The sequence below is a fragment of the Hylaeus anthracinus genome, unplaced genomic scaffold (genome assembly GCF_026225885.1).
Source record: "Hylaeus anthracinus isolate JK02 unplaced genomic scaffold, UHH_iyHylAnth1.0_haploid 4, whole genome shotgun sequence".
NCBI lineage: Eukaryota > Metazoa > Arthropoda > Insecta > Hymenoptera > Colletidae > Hylaeus > Hylaeus anthracinus.
In genome coordinates, this window is record NW_026535289.1 from 2,354,070 (window position 1) to 2,374,196 (window position 20,127).

A 20,127-nucleotide genomic window follows, 5' to 3' on the forward strand; every position below is an offset into this window, starting at 1 on the left:
AAATAGAATCGAAACCGTTGCAAGAAGGAATCTTCAAGATAGATACGATGTCCCACTTTCACTAAATCGACTAGAAAAACTAAATAGATAACAATGAAATTGTATTTTATAGGTTCTCCACCCTTCACAGTCGTTTGGTTAAAGGATGGTCGTGAGGTGGCCGACGACGATCAGAATAAATATGTTATATATAGCGACGGTGGAATAGCTCTCAGATTGTCCAACGTTTCCCCACAAGATGCTGGGGAGTATACTTGCCTCGTTCGTAACGATTTCGGGGAATCCTCCTGCAAGGGTCTCTTTGCTGTGCAAGGTAAATGAATATATTTGTTTGTACATTGTTGCAATATTCTGTCTTAGGTGTTGCAAAAAGTCAAAATAGCTACAAAAAATACGATTGATGAATTTTGCTTCTGAAAGGCTCATTAATATCTCGATTGGATCGAGAGAAGCACAAGTACCTACATCGCAACTTAAAATATAGTCGTTTGGTCATGCAAAATCACTATCTGTAAATAGCGTTACGTGTGAGAAAGAGAGTGACAAGATCAGTAGTCTTGAGTAGCCAAATGATTTTACCTCAACTACATTCCTTACCAATGTGTCTAAATAAGTACCATACAAAGCTGAATTTTGTTCACTATGTTTTTTCTTTTTTTAATAATTTACCACAACTAGTATAAGTATAATACGCCAAACTACTCGTCTTCAAGTGAACACAGAATTACCATGATAAATAAAAATATTTGTTCTGGAAACAGATTACAAAGGCGTTCCGAGTCTGGCACCCCAGTTCACCAAAACTCCCTTATCTATAATCACGTCAAAGGGAGAGACAGCGTGCTTCTGCGCCCGAGTGCAGTGCGGAAAAGCCGTGGAAATCACGTGGACGATCAACGGAAAGGACGTCAAAGAAAATTCGAGGTGCAAGGTACGTCAAACAGTATAACGATAGCCATAGCTTTAATGAACATTTTTAACAGATCCTCGTAAGAATATTCTATTAAGGGGGTAGTCGCAGTCAGGAAAATGGAAACGGACAGTTTCTAGTGTGTTTTTTTTAAGGTATTAAATAATAATTTTTATCAATGAAATGTGAATATATTACAAAGTATGTCTTAAAGAACTATAAAAGAATTTCTGTTTTAAAAAAAGGTTTCTCCATTTCGTCATAACAGGCGATGGCGTGGGTGGCCACTTGGTTTGCGGTGAGCAAGATTTCTTCAAACTGATGCACCTGAAAACAAAACTAAAGGTAAATTTAGAAAATATATTAGACTAACGGGTCCCTGATCGAAGGATTTTTTATTTTCTTGTATACTTTTTTTGTTTATCCTGTATTGAATCACTTAATTTTAGTGAGAAATTGAAAATCATCTTCAAATGTACGCCATCTTGTTTTAAATTAATTTTTTCCAAAATCCATCTTGTTTTAAATTAATTTTTTTCCAAAATCCTTCGTTCAGGGACCTGCTAGACTAATCTATTTTCGAAATCTACCTTTGTCTTTGTTTTCAGGTAAACCAGTGTAGAAAAATCTTGCTCACCGCAAACCTATGTTTTTAAATCATATAAATTAAACGTTTCTTGAAACAAAAAATGCTTTTTTAATTCTTTAAAACATGCTTTATAATACACTTAATTTTTACTTATGCAAATTATTATTTAATAACTAAAAAAAAACCGCAAAGAAATGTCGTTTTTCTTCTTCCTGACTGCGACTAACCCCTTAAACTTACTGCAGGCTTGCAAGTTTGCAATCGACTTTTTACAAAAAGTGTGGCTTATAAGGAAATCCTATAGTTTACAATGTTTACACAAAAGTTCTATAAGTGAAAATTTTAATTATAAATATTCATTCAAACCTAAGTCATTCGTCATGCTTGGTGGTCGAATACACTACTTTCTAATACATAATTATTTTCAAATATATCATTACATACTATATATTAGATTGTCCAGGAAGTTTGCGTCAATATTTAAGAAAAATTCAAAGGCACATTTGATTTTTGATACATATTTATCGAATTACATAGATACCATTTTGTTCTACAACCTTTCCTCGTTTTAAGGAAGAAACATATATGTATACAGTGGGTGTAGAAAGTATTCGTACACCGATCAATTTCCAAAAAAAAACTGTGTAAAATTGTAATTTATTAACTTGTTTTTTATAAACAATCACATTCTAGATATTCTCGGAAATCTCTAGAATAGATAGATTACAAAAAAATAGCTATTTATGTAAGTTGCGAAATTAACAAGAAAAAAACAATTAATCGATAGAAATATTGAAGCAATAAGTATTCGCACAACTGTTTAAAAGTACTTTCCTAGAAATTTGATGTTTTCTAATTCTCACGGAGCAATAAACTAATGTGTTTACGTTACAAAGTCTACTGTAAATGGTTCGTCATGAGAATCGTACAAATACTTATTGCTTCTATACCTTCACCCACTTTTCGCATTTTTTTTTGTTAATTTCACAAATTATATCAACTAGTAAATGTTTTTTAGACTATATCTATCTTAGAGACTTCCGAGAATATGTAAAATATCATTGATTCTAAGAAAGGAAGTTAAGAAACTACGATTTCACACAAAAGTTTTTTGGGAAATTGATCGGTGTACGAATACATTCTACACCCACTGTACATGTTATTTGTTTCTAACCATTCCGATATATTCAGACCTGTACCACCTACCAAAAATCAACAGGGACTTTCCAGATAATCCAATAAAAACAGAAAACTATGATTCTCAATTTTGTTCGTCATAGTATTCGTAGGGATTGCTCTGCAATAATAATAATCCATTACGCGCGACAGGTCGAGAGGGACGACAACGTCAGCATCCTGAGGATACAGAACGTGTCGTCTCGAGACGTCGGGGAAATTCGATGCACAGCATGTGTGATCGGTAAGGGCCTGTCGATCAGTTGCGCGGCGGAATTGCGATTGAATCGATCGTCCAATTTCGAGGAATCGATGCGCAACAACGGGTGCACCGAAATTCGCAACAAAACTGGGGTGAATTGCGTTCGCAGTAATTCGGTGAAAAAGACGGGAAGAGACGTCCCTTCGCCGCGTCATGCTCGATACGAGTCGCCCATGCGCGCAAGATCATCATCGTTGCCTTTGAAGTGCACGTCGAGTGCTAAACAACCGTCTCCTTCCCCTAGCAGAAGAAACGTTCCACCGAGTCCCTTGCTGAACAAGAGGAAAGCAGTCGAAAGTAAAATGAACAGGAGGACAGATTTGGGTCTCCTGAAAGCGAAACGTAACGTTGCAAGGTCAGACGAGAGATCGATCGATCGAAGGATCTCGATATCTTCGGACGAGGAGGAAACGAAGCGTGTTTCTGGTCGAAGATCGTCTTCGAAGGTGTCGAGCGAAACGAGCTCGAAATCAGCGATGAGTTCAGCATCGGCGAATCCTGATTTGCGTAAGACTGAAAACGATTCGAAACGAACTCAGGACAACTCCAACGAGCACGATAATATGCCTATTATGTGCGCGGAGTGTCCCCCGGTCGCGGATGAACCGGAGGAGCCTTCGATCTTGAAGAGAAATGGTCACACGAAGGTGAAAGAGGAGAAGGTTAAGGAAGAACCGGAGGAATTCGTGGCTGCCGCCATTGTAAAGGTACCAGCTGACGTCACGGTGTTCAGAGGGAACAGAGTGGTGCTCAGGGCCACGTATCGAGGTCATCCGGAACCACGTGTCAAATGGCTTCGCGCGGTAAGATAATAATATGTATAACAAGTACGCATTGACCAAATAATTCACGATCCGTAATTTCCTCACTAAAAGTGACAATAATTTAAATGATAAAATGAAATTATTGTTAACTTAATTAAATGAATTGTTAATTAAATTATTGTAACAATGTTTTTATTAAATAATTAGTGATATTTTACTTTTATTTTAGCAATTGAAACATATAAATATCGTACACATAACGTTTATTTAAATACTTCTGTACAAAATTTTGCGATAAGGCATAGTAATGGAAATATATACACTTATGTGTGTTTACACACGTATCTGTTTCAACGATTAAAAGTAAAACCGTTAATTACCTGATAAAAGTATGTTTGGTTGTATAGTAGATAGATAACGAAACTTACAATGAGTTAAGTTTAATGATTTATTCATCAAAGAGAACTTACTCCTTTTTGTTACTTTTTATTATCTATTTTTAGTTTGTAAGTAAGTTTCTATGAAAAATTAAGTACGTGATCTTCGTGTCACTTATTTATATGATTATCTTTATTATTTATGTTAGTGCTTATAATTTTGCCGCGATTACTGCACCTCCTTCAAGTCATTTTTACATTTCGTAATCTACTAATTTCTACTATTTGCCATTGTTACCATTTTACATTTCTCTAAATAATGGCTGATCTCCTTATTTTATTTTATTATGAATTAAAATTCACTAATTAATGACTTCTAATCAAAGGTTTCATACATCCCACTTCTCCAAATATATTACTGCTGTCGCAGATTAACAAAGAAGGAAGAGCTACTTTCCCTGAACAATCACATTCATTACACTCAGAATTTTTTGATGACCAGAATTCTTTTTCTATCTGACACGCGAAATAATAGAAACACGCTTGTACTACAGGGTCGTGAGCTGACTGCTGACAAAAAGACTGCGATCACTTATGGCGGTGGTGTGTCTTGTTTAATATCAGACGATGTCACTGCTGATAACGCTGGAAAATACGAAGTGTTGGTGGACAATAAACTCGGAAAGGATCGACGGTGTTTCAGCGTTGCCGTTGAAGGTACTAGTACCTTTCTCTACTTATTATTAATTCGCATTAGTAAAGTTATCTTACTTTACTAGTATGCTACAGGATAGAATAACAATAAGAGCATTTTACATTCGAAACACATTTATACCTCCGTAATTCTAATATTCGTAAAATTCAAGCTGCACAGATTTACAAATAATTGCTTATTCAGCTCAAAAATTAATATAAATAGAATTGAAATGAGAAACAGAAAACGTATTGAAACTTAATGTCTTATAACTAGTATAATATGTATACTATTGTTGATATTTTATATATTTTTGTATTTATGCACATTTATATAAACTTCCCTACATTTGCCATAAATGCATAAACATGAATGTGATCCTGATATAATTATCTTCTTAATATAAAATGCTCTTATTCCCTTTGTTCCTTTAATTTCTATTTTATCCATTATGGAGCCCTGATGGTTTCCAGTGTTGCATTATTTTCCTGAACGACGAACTGTTAGCAATCTCTGGATGTATTTTCGTGATTTGCACTGTCATTCGTTCAATACTTGATCGATCGTGTTATGGGCTAGAAATAAACGATTCTATATTCTGCAGATACAGATTATGCAAGTGCTCGGAGTAGAAACGAGGCATTCGTTCAAACAATCTGGATAGATATAGACCACCAACACTTGAAAACGATTAATATTTACAGAGCTCCGAAACAAGCGGTCTTACATCACTCGTTTAAACTCGCGACGCGACGATATCATGTGCACACTTAAGATCGTGTGGCATGAAACGAACGTCTGTGCTTCTTCGAGCAAAATGTATGAAATAGAAGATAAAGTTTAATATTGTAGACACTGGCAATCCGTTTCCCCCAAAATCCAAACACGGTAGAAGCTTTTAATTAGAATACGAATCGAATAAGCATTGCGTTCTAGAATTCTTTATTTGTTGAGATTTGGAAATTCCTATATTTCTGAATATATCTCCCTATATTTCCAGTATATCTCCTAAATTTCGTGAATTTCATTTTTTTTTTATTGTGTGAAATTTGGACATTTTGATTGAAAACTCGAGAGGATTTGAAAAATAAAGTAATGCTGTTCTTGTTGAAATTAAAGTTACTGGTAAACATCTTTGTTTTTGCTTCCTGATATTTAAAGTAAAATTTATCCTTCTTGTAATATATATGTGTATGTAATATTGATCGACATTATATTTACTGCTGATTTCTTGAATGATGATTTGCTAATGGATTATGATTCGAAGGAGACAACGATGACTAGTCAGACGAGTTTTACTAATGATAATGAGCCAACGTTTACGTTTACTTTTCACAACTTTCCCATCATTTTCAAGGTGATTAAATTATGCATTTCAAGTTCCTTAAAATTCCTAAGTCTTAAAAAGAGAACTTCGATCATTATCAATCACCACGTTGAAAGTGTCGTTTAGAGATAAACAAATTTAAAGTTTCAGTAGCCCTCGAGCGCTCAACACTACTCCACATTCAAGGCTGTAATTCTAACAACTATAGAAATTTCTTTTTAAAATTTTGACATAAAATTCTTGAAACATGTATCTTTTGTGAAAAGCAAACAAACTCGATTTTATTTTAAATTTGACAATGCTGTGCCTCTTTAAAGTCTCAGTTCGACTGCAGTCGAGCGCCCAACACTTCCAGACCAAAGGTTGTAATTCTAGCAATTCTAGATGTATATTTTTTTAATTCTTACGCACCATTCTTGAAATATATATCTTTGAGAAATGCAACCAAAGAAAAATCAATTCTTAAGGGGGTATTTCGCTGTGAACGCACAAAAAAAGCATATTTTCAATAATTTTTTTCTCGGGAACTATTGCATAAAATTGAATGAATGTTTTTTCCCCTTAAAGATATGATTAAGGAAAGTAAATAAAAAATTTTCTTTTTGTTAAAAATATTTCGTCATTTATTTACAAAATAATATGCATGTGTGCAAAAAAAAAGTTATCCGCTGGCGTAGGTGATTTTGGCTCTCCTGGTAATCTGAAACAGAAAATCGAAAAAGTTTATTAAACTATGTCGTCACACCTATCGTCGGAACCTCCAAGTAGTTGATATTTTGATTCTTACTTACAATTTCACCTGGTTTTCGGTACAAAAAAAGTGTTTTTTTTCTCTCTCTCTTTCACAAGAAACGCTGCCATTTTGTTTATTATCGATGAAATCAATAAGTGGAGGTTCCGACCATAGGTGTGACGACATAGTTTAATAAGCTTTTTCGATTTTCTGTTTCAGATTACCAGGAGAGCCAAAATCACCTGCGCCAGCGGATAACTTTTTTTTTTGCACACATGCATATTATTTTATAAATAAATGATGAAATATTTTTTACCGAAAAAAAAATTTGTATTTACTTTCCTTAATCATACCTTTAAGGGGAAAAAACATTCATTCAATTTTATGCAATAGTTCCTGAGAAAAAAATTATTGAAAATATGCTTTTTTTGTGCGTTCACAGCGAAATGCCCCTTAAAGAATATTACAGTGGTCTGTCTCCCTTAATTTATTCCAATCTTGGCAACTCTCTCGCGTGACTTCTAGTCCGAGAACGCGATTCGGAACGAGACACCCATTGTTCCACGTGCGTAAGCGGCTGTCACACGGTCCAGTTCCTCTTCTTATGTACAAGGCAGACGACAGTCTCACGTGACGTATCGCGTAATAATTGCTCCTTCCCGCGTGTCTTCTTCCGCCCCCACCATCGGCTTCCTCTGTTCTGGCCCTTTCCACGAGATACCGGTGAAACGGAGCAGTGCCGCATAAGCGAGCGTGGAAACCGGTGGATGTTGTTGTTTATCAAAAAAGGACGAACGGTGTTACCGAAACGTTGGTGTTTTCGCCTGTTCTGCGCGTTTAATTTCGTAAAAACTCGCAGTGTTTACGTCAAGTGATCGCGAAGAGGAAATAACTGAAACGGAGTGGAAAATGGGTAATGCGTTCTTCTGTTCTCGACGATCACGTTTACAAAAAGGATGCGACGATGAAATTGAAGTTAATAAAGGAACTTGTGACATATGAGACGAGACGTATACCGACTGTCAGTTAAAATCTTGAAATAGTTCATCTGGCGATTTGTCTGATCCTTTTTTTATAATACGTGAAAATTATGCTTAGATAATGCTACATGCATAATGGTAGATTTTATTTGATTTTACTAAATATTACTGATATTATAGTAACATGTCAAATGCAGGAGCATTAACGCTAAAATTATCAAACCAGTCAATTTGGTCCATATACTTCAAACGTCTTTTTTAAGTCGATCATCAGTTCGGAACCATGTTTTTACTGTGATTTTTTAGGACAATTAATTTAATTGTCAGGATATTCTGTTTCTCCTCCATTTTGATCTCGGTAGTTTTGGTGTTAAACTACTGTATATAACACTAAGCTAGACAATAAACTACTCCTATTACTTAAATTATTAAAACATGTCAAATGAAAAAACATTAAACTATCGATTTTATTCATTTAAGACAATTTTCATGTTTTATTTTAAATTGATTGATACTAATACAGCCACTGAGATGTATGAAACGTAAACAGTACTATTATTTACCAACTTCATATTGAAATTTTCAAGCCTTTTTTATTCCGAGTTTCTTTTCTAGTACGCAACTGTTTCATTATTTTAATACAATATACTTTTCTTTCTCAAAAATATTCTTGTTCATTTCTCAATCTGGGTTAAGTTGCTCGATCACTCTGCAAGTCAATCGAGAGCTCTTGTAACATGAGACCTCATATTTGTTTATGTATACTATTACCAGAACCTAGTGGTTCTAATATTTTTCATGATCCGTTTAGAAATTTCGTGATTTTCAGTTTAAACATCTCTTGCCCATGGTCTCCCCAAGATACACAATGGTTCACTGAAGGGGGTGAAAGAGGGTCACATGAGAATAAAAATTCTAAATAAAAAGAGCTTATAAATTTGTGTTATTCCTGTTGTGAATTACTGTTGTATGTAACTGGCACACGTTGCATGTCGCAATTATAATGAACGGTGATTTATGGACTGAAACAAATAGTATCATAAAAACGTGAATCGTCCGTGACCAAATTAATCGTGGATTATGAAATTCGTTATATAGAGAGAAACATACTTTAAGCTGTTCTTGTTTATAATTTCAAATTATCCGTCGAACGCGACGCCCTTGAAGCATTTAGAAAAAAAACTGACCGCAATGGAAATTGACTGAGCGTGAGCGGCTCGCGCGCGCCAATTTCTTTTAACGAACCTGGATGACTAATCTTGTTGGGAGTAGGATCTTTAATCAAACGTAGCAACTCATTGCTAATTATCGAGTTATCGACCTCTTCGGACGAGTCCAGTTAACATATTTGGAATATTAAAATAAACGTAATGGCTCAATTACAAAACAGGTAACCAGCAGATCATTTCACGTCAAATCGATCAATTTTGTATCTTTATGTCTGAGACTTTGATCATATGGGAATTAGTAGTGTAAATGAAATCGGATGGGAAGTTTTAAGTAATTATTTTTCTAACTTCGTAATAGTGAACACACAATATAGATGTATATCTAACATCCTGCGAAAGCACGGTAAAATCAGAAGTTACAGGATATTCTTGAATCATTTACAGTGGGTGTAGAAAGTATTCGTACACTGATCAATTTCCAAAAAAACTGTATAAAATTGTAATTTATTAACTTAGTTTTTATAAACAATGACATTCTAGATATTCTCTGAAATTTCTAGAATAGATGGATTACAAAAAAAATAACTATTTATGTAAGTTGCGAAATTAACAAGAAAAAAACAATTAATCGATACAAATGTTGGAGCAATAAGTATTCGCACAACTGTTTAAAAGTGCTTTACTGGAAATTTGATTGGCGAAACAATAAACTAATGTGTTTACGTTACAAAGTCTACTGTAAATGGTTCGTCATGAGAATCGTCCAAATACTTATTGCTTCTATACTTTCACCCACTTTTCGCATTTTTTTACTAATTTCACAAATTATATTAACTAGTAAATGTTGTTTGGACTATATCTATCTTAGAGACTTCCGAGAATATCTAAAATATCATTGATTTTTGGGATATTCTACATTCTACACCCACTGTATTTATTCCTTAATTAGTTAACCGGCACATGACTTTGAACTCTGAGCAGAAGTACACTTGATGTAGGTCCACTGTACATAAAAATACATAAAAATCAATTGACCGCGTTTTCACCAGGTCCACCTGACCCTCCAGCGGGTGTTCCTAGCATCTGCTGTTCCCCAGGAATGACCACCATTAATTGGAGATCGTCACCTTACGATGGAGGCTGCACAGTCACTGGTTACACCGTGGAGATGAATCGTCTTGGGGAGAGCACGTGGACGACCGTTGCAGAATCCTGTCACTCGCTGAGTCACACGGTGCCGACTCCTGGAACGGACACCATGGCACCCGGTGAGAGATATCGATTCCGTGTTCGGGCGGAGAACATCCATGGCGTCAGTGAACCAGGAAGCGAGTCAGAGTTTATCAGAATCCCCAAGGAAGGGGAGACGCAACTCCTCGATGACGAGGAAGGTGAGTATCGAGAGGAAAAGGTCGCCTCGGTGACTAAGGGGAAGGTCAGTGACAGACACCAATTTCAATAAAATTGCTAGCGTGGTAATAACATATTAGATTGAACGGAAAGTTCGTTCATTTTTTATGAGATGTTACTTAATTCCTCTGCTACACAATTTGTTTGTAGTTATTTGTTTCTTTTCGTAACTTAAATTGTACATAACATGTTTATTAGCACGTTGATTGCCACATGAATATTCGTGAACATTTCTATGAGAATAAAATTTTCTCTTCAGACAATTGAAGTCTACGTAATTGAACCTTCGTCGTTGTACTCATTTTTATAACGTTATCGAAATTCGTGTATTCTAACCAAATTTATTTTCTTTAATATCTTATCTTCAAAATTCTTTTAGTTAGTTCGATAATGGAAAGTCTTAGAGCTTTCATAATGTCTCAATCCCCAATTAAGAATGTTAAAGGTATTCAAATATTCACATTCATACAAGGACTAAGAGAGACATTTCGATGGGACATTTCCTCTTACAGGCAGGCCTACGTCTTTCCTGTTCTACAATATCTCTATGGTTTGAACACTCTTAAACATCTATAATTTAGGTTATAAAATGTCACGAACTTTCTGTTCAACCAAATATGTTTTTCTACTCATTTAAATTGTAACGTTGTTGTTCGGAATGAGGTTTGCTAATAGGAGTACCACACTCCGGATGCTAAGTTCTCCAGATACGCCCCTGGAACTTTGTAATGCTAGCTATGTTTACTGCAACTAGTACTTAGTGTCGTCTCAAAAGAGATTTCCACGCTAGTGCTTTCCTCTTGCAAGTACTATGATGACTAAAAATAATGCCTGTCACTGTGGTTGGACGGGGGCAAGGACGTATTTATTGCAAGGGTTAAAGTTCTGCGGAATATAGCAATAGTCACAACTTAGCCACTTCACGGTTTAAGAACCTATTCATCTTAACATGAAACAATTTAACTATTATTATTACTATTAATATTTTGACTATTCAAATTTAATATAAATAAAGATTGTCCCTACATTTGATCCTCTTTATGTATAGGATGAGGCAGCTAAACTGTTACAGAGCGATAATGCCTAAACAATCGTAGATACAAAAAAATCTTACAGGAAAAAGTTAGAAGGTTCGAGGGGGTTTACCTTATATAACTATTGCTTTTTTGGGGTCCTCAGGGTGTATCAAGGTCATCGCCATTTTTTTTTAATGTAATGTCTTCAATGAATATTTATTCTGAACCGTGTTTGTTATTAATATTTTAAGTATTAATTAATATAGTACTAATAATATTCTGAATAAGTGCGTATACATTTTGATTATCTTTAACATATACTTGTCATATTCGTTATTATCATAAATGCGTAAAACTCATAGTGTAGTCATAAATCGTAGGACGAAATATGAAAGATTTAACAAATGTTATTTTCAAGGGTATGTAAACCTACCATCCAATAGCAATTTTATCGATATCAATGTCTGCCATTAGCAATCTTCATCTTGTAAGAAGCTAAACGAGTGTTTAATCGAGACGTTGTTTCCAAAGAATTCGAGCCGGCCTTCGAAGCCAGAGTGGTGGAAATGGAAGACGGACGACTGTTCGGCGAACGATACGTCATCCTCGAGGAACTTGGGAAAGGTCGATACGGAACGGTGAGGAGGGTCACAGAAACCTCATCTGGAACCAGTTTCGCCGCCAAATTCGTGAGGACCATCAAGACGAAGGATCGCGAACAAGTACGGGAAGAGATTCGAATTATGAACATCCTAAGACACCCAAAACTTCTCCTCCTGGCCGCTGCGTTCGAGAGTCCTCGAGAAATCATCATGATCACGGAATAGTGAGCATTCATGCCTGCAAAACCGATCTGGACATTTTTGAAATGATGTTATTTGAAATGTTATTTCAAGCATTACGTTATTTTATTTCATAATTATATTCATACTTGTGATCATTTTTTATATAACATTATTTTAAGTACTATATCAGATAACATATTATTTTGTTTAATAATTATTGCAAATTTTTGTGAAGCCATTCCTCAAAATTACATCAGGTAAAATCACAAACACGTAACGAAATAGGAAACAGTTCTACGTTAATTAGTTAAGCTCAAGGAAACATAAATTTCTTAAAATATATTCTTGTCGTTACGTATTCTTTTGAGGGCTACTTTTTTCGTAAGATTTAAAATAAACAATTAACAAAATAATGTAACGAGAATTTATTTTAGGAAATCTTTATAGCAATTTACTTCTATGAAATAGCTATTATTTCGGATATATTTATATTATCTTTATTTTCAAATAACTGCATTGAAAGTAACGGTCCGTAATAAATCATTTCAAATATAGTTGCTTCTTATTCTCATTTTAAGCCTAAATTTGTCCAGGTTTGGTGGAAAATGTTTGCGAAACAATATTCGTAAATCTTGTTACGTTAACGATACGTGGCGATTCACTTTTTCAGTATTTCCGGGGGCGAGTTGTTCGAGAGGGTCGTTGCCGACGATTTCACGCTCACGGAGAGGGATAGTATACTTTTCATGAGGCAAATCTGCGAAGGGGTAGAATATATGCACCAGAACAAAGTGGTTCACCTGGATTTAAAGGTGATGTGAAATTCTATAATTAAATTGAACTTAATTACTATTCGGTGGAAAGCACTAACCTTTTTGCCCAACAAACTAACCTTTGATCTTCACATTCAAAGTTGTACCTCTAGGAATTCTTAAAATTTTGTTTAAAAATTTGACACAACGTTTTTCACATATGTATTTGATCAGGAATAAAAAAGCAATCGATATTTATTTTGATAAGCTTTACAGTGGTCTGACCCCTTAAAGTTTTAGTAGCCTTCACTGAAGCCCTTGACATTGTTCCACACTAAAGGCTATAATTTTAATTATTCTAGAGATTTCATCAAAACATAATTTTCTCAAAATGTGTATCTTTCAAAAAATAAGAAGAAAAGCAATTAGAATGAAAAAAAAAATAGTGTAGCGCCTCCTAAAAATTTTAGTAGTTTTCAGTCGAACACAAAAAAAAATCATAAACTTTGCTTTCTTTCATTATCCAAAGTGCTATGAACTTTTAATTGACACCTGGTCCTGTTTCCAGCCGGAGAATATAATGTGCAGAACGCGAACCTCTCATCAAATCAAACTGATAGACTTTGGTCTCGCTCAAACCCTCAAGCCGGACACACCGATCAGAGTCCTCTTCGGCACGCCAGAATTCATTCCTCCGGAAATCATAAGCTACGAACCGATTGGCACCGAGTCGGACATGTGGAGCGTCGGAGTGATTTGCTACGTTCTGTAAGTATGTCGCACCTGTGATGCTAAGATAGCACGTCTCAGCACAATCAAAATATTCCCTTCTTACTTTAAGAATATACATACTGTAGTGAAATTATGTTTGCGTCGAGCAAATATTTATTTACTTTATAAATCCATGCGTTACAGCGTATCGATATTTTAATTAGATTTGTGAAAAGATTTATTAAATAGTAAACGTGACTCTAAACGCCTAGATTGACTGGTTTGTCACCATTTATGGGTGACAACGACGCCGAAACCTTCGCCAACATCACTCGAGCCGATTACGATTTGGAGGACGAGGCATTCGATGCGATATCGAACGATGCTAAGGATTTCATTAGCGGCCTGCTCGTCAAACGAAAAGAGTACGTGTTTGTATTTTCTATAGACTTTATGTATTTATCGTTACTATACATATACGTATATTAAGCTGGCGTAGCCATTTCAAAAGGCCAATACCAAATTAACACGGTACTTTTTTGCTATTTATTTGCTATATATTTACCAAAGAATTAATTTTTTTGCTCCAGTCGTTTTCAAGAAACAATAGCTATGCTAGCGTAATATTAAGCTAGCGTAGCCACTTATGTATCTCTGTGCCTAACAGGAATATCAATTCCATTCTTGCAGCATATTTGTTTGCTAATTATTTGCTCTTAATCCACCGAATATGAATTTTTTTGCCCCAGCCGTTTTCGAAAAACTGTGCCTGCTCTAGCTTAATATTAAGCTAACGTAGCCACATGTTGTATCATAAGACATAACAATTTATGTCTATTTATTTGCTCTTAATCCACCGAATATTTATTTTTTTGATTGCATTATGGTGCATGGTAATTGGACAATCATAGACGATACGTACGTAGGATATATTTTATATTTGATGTATTTCGTAGGTGGAAGAAGGGAAAATAAGGATGGCTCCATGAATCCCTCAATAATAGTGCACCGTGATTACTGGGATACTTAATTCTATTTAATATAAACGGTGATACAGAAAAGGAGTAGACTAGATGTTACGTGCATTCTCGTTAACAGTCGCAGATCGAGAGATACGCAGCGATCGCGAGCGCGGAACATCCGCGGTCTCGCGAGTATCGCTTGTCATTATGCAGCGCTCCCGGACGCGCGACATTTGAACATATCTAACAATATTCTATATTGATATCTTATTAGTATGTATGTACGCTCTGTACAAATATCATATATATTTATATAATAGCACAGATATATCTACTCTATATGAATACACTTACATAGCGTGTATTCTTCACGTTCGTATACGTTATAAATTCATAAAATTTGCTGTCTAATTACAACGATCACGAATGGACCCACGTCACATCAATATAGAAAACGCTCAAGTCATCGTTTTGTTGTTTTCGCAATTATTTACAAAATATGTGCCCTCGAAATTACCAGTTTCACTGAATTTACGAAAATTATCTTTGTCAAAACAAAAAAAGATAAATTAGAATACACAGTCTCATACGATTGAAGCAAAAATAATCGTAGTTCAGATATTTATTAACAATGTACTATTATTGCTATTACACAGCAAAATAATGACTCAAAACACTTCTATTTCCATATGAATTGCAGCAGATTTCAAATTAAACAAAATTCCTGGCCTTGGCTAAACATCCACACTTTTATTAATCATCGCTATTCCTGTTTCATAGAATGCGTATGTCGGCAAGACAGTGTTTGGAGCATCCTTGGATGGCACAACACGCGGAAGCCATGAGCAGGATAGCCTTGCCTACGGAAAAACTGAAGAAGTTTATCGTACGAAGAAAATGGCAGGTAAGAATCTTTTAGATTTTGTTTGTCGTGTCTGCGTTGGTATGCCCATGTTTTCGAGTGTTCCCTTCTTATGTTCATTTATGTTTAATCGGTTTTACATATAAAGATCAAGAATTACCTACCATTATAATTTTAAAGATTCTGAACCGTTAGCGATACACAGCTAAAAATATAAAAATAATTCCAACTTTTAGAGCTACCCCCAAAGAGAGATCGCCTAAATCGGCTCTTTATGTATATCTCACCCAATTTAAACAATGAACATAGATTAAACTTTGAATTTGATAAAACAGAACGTTTAAATTGTCCACATTAACTCCATCCAAAATTTTCTTTCGGGTTCTTACTTTGAAAAATACTCCTCCACGATTATTATAGTTACAGGATACATATACCAGAACATTGTATCAATTATTAACCCTTTCCACTCGAGGCCTTTCTTCTGGTATCTATTAGCAACTCGAGATGCTGTCTTAGTAATCTATTGCCACGAATGCTAAGCTTAGATTGACTTCGAAGATGAGATTTCTAATTTGAGATTTAAAACTCAGGTCACCCTTACCCCTTCGACAATCATTTTATTGACACTCCAGGTTCCAATAAAATTAAACTTAGACAAACATTATTGCTGGTTGATTTACTGCATCGCATTAAGATGTAACTGAGAGTCACATCTCGAGCGCAAAGGGTTAAAAACAACGTCCAACCATTTACACAACAAGAGATTACAAATGCCACTTTTCTCAGTGACCAAATATACAAAATCTAACTTCCCGTTTGTACTAACGTTCAGCATGGTGTTTGATCGCGTTGCTTGTGCGCGTGCTTTCGTTTGTCTAAACAGAAAACAGGAAACGCCATTCGTGCATTGGGTAGGATGGCAATCCTTTCGGCAAACAGCAGACGAAGCCCTACGGCGACGGCGGAATCGTCACCCACCTCGGAACCAACATCGAATCCCATCGAATCACCAAGAATGATCGATTCCGAAGTACTCGGCGACGGTCAATATAGGAGCAAATCTGGCAAAAACATTGAAAGCTCGTCGAACCGAAACGAGAGAAGCCCAACCGAGACGGACAACCGCGGTAGAAGCATGTATTCGTTCTGTTACAAGACAGAGGTGAGCATCTTTCCGGAAGAAACGTTAGACTCTCCTCTAAAGATGGACACGCACTCGCCATCGAACCTTGACGACGTGTCCCTGAGAAACGAACTTCCAACTCCGAGGAACGTCACGCGATCGTGTTCACGCGGAGATGTAACCGAAGAGACTCGCGAAACGGATACCGAGAAACCGAGCTCTGGGGAAACCGAGGACCAAAGCAACGTTTACTTGGAAGGGTTAGCCCCTGTGAGACGGCTGGAAGAAGAAATCGAGATCGTCACGCAACTCCAAATGGAACGGCGTGTACCGATAAAGGACGACACGTCCGTCATAAAAAGCGTCAATTTCGAAGCGAGAAATCCGAGCAGCACGTTCGAACGCGCCATAGAATCACGATACGGGGACGAGAATCTTTCTAATGTCCACGAAGACGTGTTTACGCGGTCGATATTCGACGAACAGACTAACGTCGCAGAATCCTACGAAATACACTCGATGCTGAGCGAAGAACATCGCGTTAACGAGGATGAGGCGATGTTTGCTAACCTGGAGAAGGAATCGAAGGAGAAATCGGAGCAAGAAACGAGCGTAAATTCACAGAAGCTTCGACGTGTCTTCAGAGGTGACTCGCGGGACTCGGGGATCGGCGACTGCGTCTCCAACTTATCGGCCTCTTCGCAGCACGTGAACGAGCTAGGTATCTCGTCCATTAAGGAGGAAGAAGATAATGAGAATAATAATGGTAACATTAAAGACGTGCCTGGAACGATGGAAGAGTTCCGTAAACCTTCGACGAAATCGACCGACACAACGAAAAACGTAGCTACTCTGAGTGCTGTGACTAAAGCTTCGCGTGAAAGTAATCGGCATGAAGGTGTGTTTGATGTTAAGTTTGTTTTAATTGGTCGATTTATTGTAAAGGGTTTCCCAAAAGAGAATTTAGGTTTTTGTTTTTCAGTAAAATACGAATGGTACGGATTATAGCCGACTTTTTTTATTTTTAGGTAGTTGTTTCGAGATAGTTAGGTTCAAAAGTAAAATTGGACATTTTTTTTAAGTATAGTGTAGTATCCGCGCCTCCCATACCTAACAATAAGGAGTCAAACAAGAACACGAAACTTAGGGTACGGGATTGGTCGCGTAGGTAATGCGGTCGACTGTGGATCCGAGGATCGTGGTTTCGAATCCCCGTACCTTATGTTTCGTTTAGACTTCTACAATAGTCTTACTACATATATTCTCACACACGTCCATAGTAAACTGACGTGGTCAATTTAAATCAAAATAGACTCGTATGATTCATATTTATTCAAAGATCAATCAGGTGAAGTTTTATTAAAATTTTCCATTAATTAAATCCATGGAACAATTACCAGAATAAAAAGTTTACGTGATTGCAGTTAAACGTAGTAGAAGAAATAAAATGCTAAAGCTCCTTTTGGAAACATTTTATTATAAATAATAACCTTGTGGGTAGAGCTTGCTATAAATTTAACGAAATTTCAAACTATTCGATACAACGAGCTGGATTTACTATTCATTGAAGAATTTCTATGAATAGACTGCGGATTTTCATGGCAGGTGAAAATATGGGAAAATTCATGAAAATGTCTATAAATGCAAAAACATATAAAATATCAACGATATAATGTTCATGTTACACCGTTTGGAAGACAGGACAAACTTTCATTTATACTTGAATTCTTTTTCTGTATCTATGAAAATATGAATTTGCATAAACATCCTCAGTCTAGCTATGAATTTAACGAAATTTCAAACTGTTTAATACTATGAAATGATTGATGCTACTATAAACGACTTGTATAAACGAAAAACATATCTACAAGTCTGATTATGTATATCGATACAGCATCTTTGTTTGCAGTTGCCAGCGATATTGAGGACCCAAGGCTGCTAATCGGTCGCGTTCGGAGTAAATTCGTCCCGACCGGAAACGTAAGTCGTACCGCAAAGTTGTTCGAAAAGGAAGCAGCCGCGTCCAAACCGCCTTTAAACGTCACCCAGGTATCGCAACAACGCACGTATCCTGCGACTACAGTGGCGACAGGAAAGCCCAACAACGAAAGGATACAGAAAGCTTTTGCATTCTGGAACAAGTAATGCATGCCACGAGTTCGATGACTTAGACTGCGGATTTTACGCATTTTATACTGCGCTAACGTGGAAAAATACGTAAAAAATGTGTCTAGATTAATATTTTTTAAACGAATAGAACGAATGGATATCAATCAATATTCCAATTTGGACGAGTGCTTACATTCTGCATACGTTTTGTACACAGTTTTCATATGTGCATAATCGCATAAGATCCGCAGTCTGTTAATGTCGTTCGAATGGGAATCGACCTTTCCACAAAATACGAGAATACTCAATCGTTTGAATAAATTCTAGGGGATATTTATGATCGATGAAAACTCGATAAGAAAAAACAATGAGATTAGTATAAATAACATTTTCGAAAACTTCTGTATTTAAACTCTTTATATTATACAAATTCATTGACGCGATAGTGAGGTGTTGAACAGTAGAGTAAGTAAATCACGATTATAATAAGAATCTATTTATTTAAGAATTTTCTTATCAGTCACGTGTAGTCCAAGACGAATGTTTGCGTTGGAGAACCTAGCAATATATTGCCACATATTTGCGTCACGGTGATCACTTTTCTAGGTTTCAATCGGAATTGCACTGGCAAACTTTACGGTGCGAAACGATCGAGAACGGATGAAAATTCGATTATTAGTTACTGACTGTCTTTTTTGTGTAGATACGTACGGTAACTTCAACGTGTTACGTATTAAATATTGACGATTTTATTGCGACCCGATAAAAAACGCGATAGGTATCGTTTGTTTGCCTTTTCGATGCGTGTAAATAGCTGTCAGTGACATTTTGCAAGCGTAGCACGATAATGTACTGATCATTTTACTTCCTTTGCACCTTTTATTTTTCTTGCAGACATAAAAACGCGATTACATGTATTATTATAATTGTAAGTAATACGTGAATAATGATATCAAAATAAAGAATATGTAACCTCAATCAGTGTATCATATCAGAATTTTTAGTTTTACGAACAAGTAATAAAATATTAATGACACTTGGTAATTACGAAAAAGTTCTACAATATACTACTTAACGGAGTTATAGAAAGTAATACAAAAAACCATTTTGGTAACTGTTGTACATTTGAATTGAAGTTATGAAAGATGGAAAAAATTGATAGAAAACGTAAATAGTATGTTATAGTAGCATATTAAACAGGAAACTTGAACCTCCAGTCTATTTTTAGTAGTCGATGCGTGTAATGATAAACGCTTCAAGTAGCGAGATATAGATATAGATGTAGATATAGATATGTGCGACACGCCAGATAATTTCAATTTTAAAAGTAGCTCCCACATTAACAATTGATCTCGATTAGACCTTGCCCCGATCGACTGTCACTTCTCTTGAACAATGACACGGGAAGTAAAT

The 20,127-nt window shown here is 35.9% G+C and overlaps 1 protein-coding gene across 4 annotated transcripts in view; it reads left to right on the forward strand.

Annotated features, from left to right (window-relative positions):
- LOC128894529 (titin homolog) overlaps positions 1-19,692 on the forward strand; it is a 99,786-nt gene extending 80,094 nt beyond the window's left edge. For 3 of the 4 annotated variants that reach the window (XM_054156313.1, XM_054156314.1, XM_054156315.1), the window contains 12 exons: positions 113-313; positions 762-931; positions 2,829-3,740; positions 4,633-4,795; positions 10,031-10,372; positions 11,939-12,233; positions 12,863-13,004; positions 13,513-13,712; positions 13,928-14,080; positions 15,398-15,521; positions 16,366-17,503; positions 18,515-19,692. In XM_054156313.1, coding sequence (XP_054012288.1) covers positions 113-313; positions 762-931; positions 2,829-3,740; positions 4,633-4,795; positions 10,031-10,372; positions 11,939-12,233; positions 12,863-13,004; positions 13,513-13,712; positions 13,928-14,080; positions 15,398-15,521; positions 16,366-17,503; positions 18,515-18,750 — 4,076 coding nt within the window. In that variant the 3' untranslated portion in view covers positions 18,751-19,692. The remainder of the gene's footprint in view (positions 1-112; positions 314-761; positions 932-2,828; positions 3,741-4,632; positions 4,796-10,030; positions 10,373-11,938; positions 12,234-12,862; positions 13,005-13,512; positions 13,713-13,927; positions 14,081-15,397; positions 15,522-16,365; positions 17,504-18,514) is intronic. The other variant, XM_054156316.1, reaches the window with a different exon arrangement.
- The last annotated feature ends 435 nt before the right edge of the window (positions 19,693-20,127 follow it).